The sequence below is a fragment of the Cucurbita moschata genome, unplaced genomic scaffold, assembly GCF_002738365.1.
Source record: "Cucurbita moschata cultivar Rifu unplaced genomic scaffold, Cmos_1.0 Cmo_Scf00004, whole genome shotgun sequence".
In the NCBI taxonomy this organism is placed as follows: domain Eukaryota; kingdom Viridiplantae; phylum Streptophyta; class Magnoliopsida; order Cucurbitales; family Cucurbitaceae; genus Cucurbita; species Cucurbita moschata.
Genome location: NW_019268520.1, coordinates 6,692,262 through 6,701,326, shown reverse-complemented (window position 1 = coordinate 6,701,326; position 9,065 = coordinate 6,692,262). Strand labels below are relative to the sequence as shown.

Below are 9,065 nucleotides of genomic sequence, written 5' to 3'. Positions count from 1 at the left end.
ATTTTTTTTTTTTTTTTTTTTTTTTTAAATTCTGATCTCCAAGTTCATCACTAATTTCTAATTACTTTTCTAATCTCCTCCTGGTAGTTGTAGAGTAGTTTTCGTGGGACCCATTTTTATTAATTAATTAATTTTTTTTGCTAATGCTGGTTCTTAGTATGGAGTTTTAGTTCCAGTCAAGCTATCACATCGCTGTCTTCAAACTTTCTCCAAATTAATGACGCTTCCGATATTATATTATTTTATTTTCTTCAATTTAATTCAATGAAATGAAAAGGAAATGGTCATACTATTAATTGTTTTTAATTATGAAACAGCAAATTATGTAATTATCCAAATAAATGTTATGTTGTTAATAAAATGAAAATAGTTGTAAATGGAAGCAAGAAAGAAGAAGGGATGGCCCACGAAACCCACCCTCTCATAGACATCCAACCAAATAATTAAATTGGAAAACCCACCATAACCCTCCAAAAATAATAATAATAAATAAATAAATAAATATAAAACGACAAAAAACCTCAAAACCCCCCTGTCAGAAACATCTGCCACGCAGGTTACTTCATTAATTACCGGCATTAGCCGGTCTCCCCCCGGTTTCCCGAAACCCTATGCTCCTCCCTCCCCTCAAACCCACAAAAACTCATGAGTTTATCTCATTTTTATTTGTTTGCTTTTAAAGCGGGGGATAAGAGACGAAGGGTGCAGCTGAGACACAGAGAGAGACAGAGAGAGAAAGAGGTCGTCTATATTTGTGTGTCCTAAACAAACACTCCCACAAATCCCTTCTCTTTTGTGTGCTTCCTTAATTAATGGCTGAAGGTATTGAATCCTTCGACCATGTCCCTCAACAAAGCCGGCGCGACAAGCTCCGGGAACATTCCGACCACCGTTCCACTTTCCTCCCTTTCTACGACGACCCTTCATCCTTAATCTCCCCCCCATCCGACTCCACCCATCGTTTCCAATTCCAGCACCACCCTTTCTTCGACCCCCAAATCCAATCCTCCCTCTTACCCGACATCCATCATCAAAACCATTGCTTCACCTCCGAGCCTCTCTCCCTCTCCCTCTCCTCTCAGCCCTTCCTCGCCGCCCCTATTCCCGCCGCCCTCCCTCTCGGCCCTTTCACCGGCTACGCTTCCATTTTAAAAGGCTCCAGGTTTTTAAAGCCTGCCCACCAGTTGCTAGAGGAGCTTTGCGATGTGGTTGGCCTTCATCCCGCCTTCCCCTCCTCTTCCTCCCTCAACTCTCCCCCTTCTCCTTCTCCCTCTGCTTTCATGGATGACCCTTCCTCTGACTCTCCAATTCTCGACCACCATCCCCTTGCTTCCTCTCATTCTGCCCCTCCTATCAAATCCACCCTTCTCTCAATGCTCGATGAGGTACTACTTCTTTACTCTCTTCTTCACTAATTTCCTATTTAAACCTTTTTTTTTAAAAAAACATTTATTTGTTATGCTCTAATTCTAATTTCCCTTTTACTTTTTTTTAAGATTAGATAGGGACATTTGGGTTTAATGCGTAATTACCATGCTTCCTTATTGCATATCACAATAATACGTTACCAACTTTAATTACTTCCCCCTTTCTTGGATTTTTTTTTTCTCAATGGGTTTGGTTTATCATCATCATTATTATATTATATTCTTAATCATGGACTCTAAATAGTACTGTAATTTAAATTATAAACAGGGTGCATGTTGAATGGGCATCATGAATTAAGGGAAACATAAACAAAGATTCCTTTGATTAGGTGAAACTGAAGGAAGGAAGGGAGGAACATGCAACCTTATTATTATTCCTAAGATTGATTGTTGTGTGTGTCCTCTGCTTTAGTTAATATGCATTAGATTCGTGTATTTAAAAGATTGTTTTATCCTCTCATCTTTTTAGAAAAGGTGACGAGAGGGAATATATGCACAAATCAGTATTGGCCTTCCAAAGTGCCTCTCGCTAACTTGATAGCTCTAAGGATACTTTTACCAAGTTTGGGCATAATGTGCTTAATCAAAGTCCTCCAACGAATCCATTTCCATAAAGATTTATACCAATTAAACCCATTTTCACCACAAATATATTCTCTGTTTTTCATTTATACTATTCTACTTCTCATAACTTGTTGACCAATTATATGCATACGAGTGATGTTTTTAGTATTATTAGCTTAGCATTTGTTTTGGGGTTATTGTGTAGATTTACAGGAAATATAAGCAGTACTATCAACAAGTTCAGGAAGTAATGACATCTTTTGAGTACATCTCTGGCCTTGGGAATGCAGCGCCCTATGCAAACCAGGCTATTAAAGTGATGTACAAGCATTTCAAGTGCTTGAAAAATGCAATTCTTGACCAACTTCAATTCAATAAGAAGACTCGTGGTGACTACGGTCAAAGATCCGGTCAGAACCCGGGATTTCTCGACCATCAGCCTGTTTGGCGACCGCAACGGGGGCTTCCCGAACGAGCAGTCACCGTTCTTCGTGCTTGGTTGTTCGAACATTTTTTGCATCCGTAAGTACTTAACTATAACCCCAAGCATGGTGGTGTTGGGTTTTTAGTGTGTTGATTGGTATTGTTTTGGTTTTTTGTTTGGACAGTTATCCTTCTGATACAGACAAGCTTATGTTGGCAAAACAGACTGGTCTGTCTCGTAGTCAGGTCCGCTTTCTAATGTCAATTCAAACTTCACGTTATTTATTTATTTATTTATTTTGCTCTAAAACACAATAAATCTCCTCTCTTCTGTGAGACAGGTATCTAACTGGTTCATTAATGCAAGAGTTAGGCTTTGGAAGCCAATGGTTGAAGAAATATACATGCTTGAAACCAAACAAACACAGAAGAATTTGCATAGAGATGATCGCGACTCCAACAGGCTAAACGATCACCATCCAACCAACTTGCTCGCCATCGATAACCCCTCTAAATCCGCTCAAGAAATTCAAGATACTCCTACCAAACGTACCCGAAACAAACCTCACGAAGTGCCAATGGGAAATCACGACGAGCCCTTGAACGTGTCTTACAACGTTTCGAGCCATCCCCATGTAGGCTCAAATGCAAATATGGGGGGGAACAACAATGGAGTTTCGCTAACTCTTGGTCTTCACCAGAACAACAATAACGGCATTGGTGGTGGCTTTTCAGAACCCTTTCCTGTTGGGTTCCCCGTTGCGGCGACTCGACGTTTCGGGCTGGGAATTCAAGGCAGTAGTGATGGGTATGTAATGGGAGGACATTTTGGTAGAGATGTTGTTGGAGGGCAGCTGTTACATGACTTTGTAGGGTGAAATTGATTGTGGGGTTTGAAGTTATGATGTTAGGAAGACAAGAGGTTCCATATTATTTGGCAGTGAAGCTGTATTAAGATATATATATATAGGGTTTAGATGAGTAAAAACTAGTAGAGAAGAGCATAAGCAAATGGCATACCTCCCAATTCCTACCAGATAAAACAAAAGATAGATGAGAATTCAAACCTCAAAACGCCATTATTTGCCATTATGTAACAATTTCTTTAGGACAGAACAGGAAGAGTGTTCTCTATGTAGGTGGCGTGTTCTTACGCATTTTTAGAGAATAATCGTTGTTCGAAATTTAACCCTAATTTGCCGTTTGGGATGTATGTATGTATGTATGTATGTATGTGTGAATGAATGATTGGGATTTCGAAGTTTGTTGGGCTAGTGGGCTCACTTTCTTTCTTTTCTAAAAGTATTTTGGGCTTTTCTTTTTCTCTCTTTAAAGGATAGTGGGCCTAGATTTCCAGTGGAGATATGGGGAATCTCTGATCTTCTATGTGGAGTATTAAGAACCACAAATCGATTTTAATCTCTATACAACCCAATCAATTAGGTTACTTTTTTGGATACAAAATTTATTTGTATTGGAATTAAACTGGAAAATTATAAGATGAGCTATGTATACAAATCATAATCACATGAGGAATTGTAGTTGAATGGGAAGATGAGTAAGATAACATTAACTTAAAACTGGGTGAAAACAGGGAAGAAAAATGTAGGGCAATCTTTTATTGATAAATAGGGTAAGATCTCTTATCCTACAGGATCTTTTTTTTTTTTTTTTTAAAATAAAAAAAAGTGGTCAAACGAAGAACAACATGATTCTAGTAGAGCACCTTATCATGTGTTTCTCCTTTGTTTTATTCACCTTTTCCTTATAAAAGAAATAAAATGAATTTTGAAACCCATTATAAATACGGATGGATTTACCTCATGAACTTCAGCTCCATCTAAATCCAAAGCTTCTTCCTCAGTCAAAAAACTCTCTACTCTCTGCTATTTTTTCTTCTTTTCTGCAGAGTGAGCTTTGATTTTATAATTTTTATTGGGTAAGGATCAGGTAATCTGCATCCTGAGGTTTAGATCAGAGTAATCAAATTTATAATAATAATAAATTTAAAAAAAAAAAGAAAAAAAGGTCTCCTTTTCTAGGCCTCGGGTTGCAGATTACCTCTTCCCTTCCAACAATGCTGGATTTCGCAATCAGATTATCAATTCTCCTGCAAGGTTAGTGTGCTTTTCTGGCGAACAGAACTTCATTGAATTATGAGGCATATCTTCTTTATATCATAAAAGGGTGCCTATAACTTTTACGGGTAACAAAAATGAATCTTTTCAATCTATTATTGCAACAAAAGGACCCGTTTTCCTTGTCTAGATATTACAGTAAATGTCGAAGCTTAAGTTAAGAGGATGATGACCTTTTGTTTTGCTATGAGCACTTTTGTGGAGTCCTAGGAGATAGAAATGATATCTCAAAGTTGTATAGATGGTGTTACTGGACTCCACTCCATCTAGCCCAGTCGATAAATTGCATTCCAGCGTACACGTTATTGCCAAATCGAATACCTACCGTGAAAGCCAAAGCAACTGTTGGAATATACTTTGCTAATGCTGATGATTCCACTACGCGTTCCAGTCCATTGATGATCTGGTAACGCGTGTTTGAAGATACTGCAAGAAAAACTCCTGCAAGTTTGGCCGTAACAAAGAAAACATATTTTAGTGAGAAGAAACAGAAACAAAAAATACCAATAATGAAGAGTTCGGGTACAAGAAAACATAGTTATAGAGAAGAGAACTCCAAATGAAAAACAATCTCAAAACTCCCAAGGCAATTGGCCTGATCATTATAGAGTGGTTCTTAACAGGATAACTAGCAGGCAAAAGAAAATCAAATAACACTGCAAGAGTGTAACAGCCCACTTTAGGCTTTTCCTTTCTTTTCCTTCTGGGCTTCCTCTCAACGTTTTAAAACAAATCTAGTATGGAGAGGTTTTCACACTGTTCCCCTCTCCAACCGACGTGAGATTTCACAATCTACCCCCTTCGGGGCTCAGTGTCCTCGCTGGCACTCGTTTCCCTCTCTAATTGATGTGGGATCTCAAAATCCACCTCTTTTGGGACCAAGCGTCTTCGCTTGCACTCGAGATCTTTCGAATGATCATTTTTTTGTTCTAGGTATCACACAATGCCACAGGCTAGAGAGTAACTTCTCTGTTTAGTAAGTATATCAAGTGAAATAAGGTAACCATTTAATCTTTCACAAGCTCATGAATCCAACAACATATCAAACTGATATCTCAACGTAAATAGAATCTATCTGTATTGGGAAATTGATGAACAAATTACAAAGTAAATCCTGATCAAGTTGATCGAGTGTGGTGGTAAACTTATCAACCCAAGCATAGTGCATTTGATCAAATCAGAATATCAGATAAGTTCTACTGTCTGAAAGAAGCAGCAAGCACAAGCATCACAAATGTCTGGAATGCAAGAAAAACAAATAATAAACATGCAACATATACTTCATTGTAGACATACACAGCCATTATCTAGTGAGAGTAAAGCAATAAGCAAAGTAGCAACATTCACATGACCCAGGGAAAATCGATCAAATAAAATTGAAATAATATAAACAAGCGAGAAGTACCCCAAAGAGCCGCGCTCTTTAAGAGAGGTGGAACTGGTACTTCATCTTCAGATTTCTTTATGCTCCTGATGTATGCCAAAAGAAATGGGTAAGGATCACATAAAAAAAGAAACAACAACAATCAACGTTGTAAACGAAATGTGCGAGAGCAAAATTCGTGGAATAGATATAACCTTTTTGAGATCATTATTAAATTTGCAATGCCTTGGCCGATTATACCACATCCAAATCCTATTGCACCATACATGAGTCCCTAAAGCAATAAGCATAAAAATAAGTTCTCAAGTATAAGAGTTTTAGCCCACAGCTAGCAGATATTGTCCGCTTTGACTTGTTATATATCGTTGTCAGCCTCTCACGTTTGCAAGGGAGAAGTTTCTACACTCTTACAAGGAATGCTTCATTCTCATCTCCAACCGATGTGGGATCTCACACTAAGAGATAAAAATAAGTTTGGGTAAAAGTATCTTATAACCCTCACCTTATAGAAAAATGTAAGAATTCTTTGTTGTACAGAAAATCTACATCCTGGTCGTTCAGCTTCAAAAACACTACACATGAAGAAGACGGCTTCTAAACATATTGGTTTCATAAGGAATGATGATAACTTACAAGCAACACAACTCAGCTTCTAAACCTGCTTGGTAGTGCTTCACAAGCACGAAGAGTGCGTCCAAGGAAACCTTTTGACACAGACGGTTGCCCAAAACGAGCATAAGGTGCCAAAAGGGCAACCAAAGCAAAGTTAACACCCACGCCCACCAAAATATCAGCAAGATAAAGCTCAAATTCTGTCCAGAAATCTTTGCCTCTCTTTTGAACTTCCGCAAAAGTAGCGCAGCAAGAATCAATAACTAACTGCAAATATTGAATCAGTGATTTAAAAAAATGTGTATGACATCGGGAGTTATGTCAAAACTATAAATAGTGAAATATGGTAAGAGGATGAGGTAATAGACCTCGACGCCAACTTTGAAGAAAAATGATGGATCAGCCAGCATCCGGTTTCGAAGCATAGCACAAGACTTCATCAAAAAGCCAAGAGGCCAACCTAAACCCTTCAATAACCAAAAAGGAAATTGCTTAGCAGAAGTGGCAAAAGATGTTAGGGAAGATAAGTTCTTACCTGCATCTCCAAATATCTAAGCAGCAGCAGCTTGCGAATTCCCTTGCTCTTCGCTGCCTCCAACATATCTGAAGGCAGACTTACCCCTCTTGATTCCACCTCTTTCATCACCTCATCAAATTTCATAATTGGACCAAATTCCTCTTCTTCTTTGTCTCCCTTATTGTCATCGCCATTACCCCCGCCACCGCCGCGGCCACCTCCTTCACCGTTATTATAATTTCCATTACCACCGTTATCATTGTCCACTTTTGATATCTCCGAAATTCTAAAATCCTTTCCCCTAATGGTCTCATCTTCTTCCTTCGAAACAGGAATAGCAGCTGCAGGAGCGTCTGAGTCCAAATGCGACTGAGAAAAATCCATCATTACCGAGAATTTATTTTTCCTCTTTATAGTGATGCATCTGCCAATACTTTTTCTAGCCGATGCTGGATAAGCAACCTCCTTCACCACATTTCTAAAGGCTCTGCAGCCAAAAGCCACCCCCCGACTCCACATCTTCCCCAAAATTACTTCATTCCCGAAATCCACAGAACAGGATGTTCCAAATACCGCCATGTAGAGAATCCAACTACGAATTGTTGACAAATTTACAACTTCACCAGAGAAAACCACAAGGCAACAAAAAAAAAAAAAAAAAACAGATTAACGAATGTAATCGCGCCTAAACTTGTAATCAACATGCAACAACATAAGAAGTTGTTTTAGGCATCACGCTGTAGAAAGCAGGATTAGACAGTCATATTATCGTTGTTCTTCCGATTAACAAGCGAAGAACTTCAACAGGAAAACAAAGATACAGAATCTATAAGTTATGCCGGGGAATGAGTATACCTCTGCGGGAGCGATAACAAATTCGATTAAGGAAGTCGGCGGTATGCAGATGTAGGCAGGGAATAAGGTATATTGGAGGCGGCGGAGGAGCAAAGCGGCAGAAGTTATGAAGAGGTTATACCATATATGTTGGTTTTCCTGTGCCTCTCTTTTTAAGTCGACAGTGGCGCTATAAGTTCGTTGAGTAGCAGTGGCAACAAACCAGCGGTCCCCCGCATGGCAACGGAGCCATATATATATAATATATATATATATATATTTGTGAGGTTTATATAATTCAATTCAGCTGAAATTTGAGCTCAAAACTACAATAATTATTGAATACTAAATTGTGTAAGGAAAAAAAAGATAATTGAATGAGACATTGGAGAGAGCGAAGTAGCGAAGTGGGAGGCAGCACAGAGCCAATATGCCAGCGGGATGGCCACGAAAGATGCCAAGTTGCCACGGTTGAATCGAAGCCTCAATTCCGCCTTTTTCTTCTTCTTTCTCTCTTTCTCTTCAAATATACAATTTAGTTTCTCCTTTGGAGCAATTGAAAAGCCAATCAAAAAAGAAAAAAAGAAAAAAAAAGAATGGAAACCCATCACACGCCTTTGGATTCACAAATGAGATTTTCCACGCCTTTGTCTTTTTAGTGTTTATTATGTTATTTTTAATTTTTTTAATATAGTTTCTTTTATTAAAAAATGCTAAAAAAATTCAAAATTTAATATTATAACTAACCATTTTTTTAAATATTATAATTAAACTCTCAAAATTAACTAATTTTTTAAATATATGCCTTCAAAATATACTCATATAAAACAGGGTGAGAATATGGAATATAGTCCCGTCTAAAAAATGTTCTCGACTTTCTTTTTCATTCCTATCTAAACAGAAAATTTCCATCTTGATCGAGATTGGGTTCTCGGCCCTACAAGTAAAATTGACATTTCTATCTCTAATTTTAGTTTTAAATCTATTTAAAGGAAGTTCATAATTCTTCTTAATTTTTTTTAAACTTAATTCTTAGAAAACAAGAAAAGTAGGGCATCAAGCTAACTTTTGAATAAAAATAAATTCAAACCGTTATTAAAAAAAAAAAAAAAAAAAAAAAAAAAAAAAAAAAAAAAAAAAAAAAAAAAAAAAAAAAAAAAAAAAAA

The 9,065-nt window shown here is 37.6% G+C and overlaps 2 protein-coding genes across 3 annotated transcripts; one reads left to right on the top strand and one right to left on the bottom strand.

Annotated features, from left to right (window-relative positions):
- The first annotated feature begins 642 nt into the window (after positions 1–642).
- On the top strand, positions 643–3,679 carry LOC111441845 (BEL1-like homeodomain protein 9). The gene is made up of 4 exons (XM_023078997.1): positions 643–1,385; positions 2,197–2,513; positions 2,600–2,660; positions 2,756–3,679. Exons 1-4 carry the CDS (start codon positions 813–815, stop codon positions 3,290–3,292), a joined length of 1,488 nt encoding a protein of 495 aa, XP_022934765.1. The 5' UTR covers positions 643–812; the 3' UTR covers positions 3,293–3,679.
- Positions 3,680–4,318: 639 nt separating this feature from the next.
- LOC111441846 (protein RETICULATA, chloroplastic-like) lies at positions 4,319–8,151 on the bottom strand. 2 transcript variants are annotated; one of them, XM_023079000.1, is made up of 9 exons: positions 7,921–8,151; positions 7,084–7,682; positions 6,917–7,015; positions 6,595–6,815; positions 6,439–6,508; positions 6,131–6,210; positions 5,958–6,022; positions 4,476–4,993; positions 4,319–4,376 (listed from the first exon to the last, which is right to left on the bottom strand). In XM_023079000.1, the coding sequence occupies exons 2-8, from the start codon at positions 7,642–7,644 to the stop codon at positions 4,800–4,802; spliced, it is 1,290 nt and encodes a 429-aa protein (XP_022934768.1). In that variant the 5' UTR covers positions 7,645–7,682; positions 7,921–8,151; the 3' UTR covers positions 4,319–4,376; positions 4,476–4,799. The 2 variants fall into 2 exon arrangements, with proteins under 2 accessions (XP_022934768.1, XP_022934769.1); XM_023079001.1 differs by having other exon boundaries at positions 7,084–7,657.
- Positions 8,152–9,065: the final 914 nt, after the last annotated feature.

Coding starts and splice junctions, on each gene's coding strand:
- LOC111441845 (XM_023078997.1), top strand. CDS start 813: ATGGCTGAAGGTATTGAATCCTTCGACCATGTCCCTCAACAAAGCCGG. Junction 1,386..2,196: donor TTCTCTCAATGCTCGATGAG/GTACTACTTCTT, acceptor GTTATTGTGTAG/ATTTACAGGAAATATAAGCA. Junction 2,661..2,755: donor CTGGTCTGTCTCGTAGTCAG/GTCCGCTTTCTA, acceptor TCTGTGAGACAG/GTATCTAACTGGTTCATTAA.
- LOC111441846 (XM_023079000.1), bottom strand. CDS start 7,644: ATGGCGGTATTTGGAACATCCTGTTCTGTGGATTTCGGGAATGAAGTA. Junction 7,016..7,083: donor TTAGATATTTGGAGATGCAG/GTAAGAACTTAT, acceptor TGGTTATTGAAG/GGTTTAGGTTGGCCTCTTGG. Junction 6,023..6,130: donor TTAATAATGATCTCAAAAAG/GTTATATCTATT, acceptor GGCATACATCAG/GAGCATAAAGAAATCTGAAG.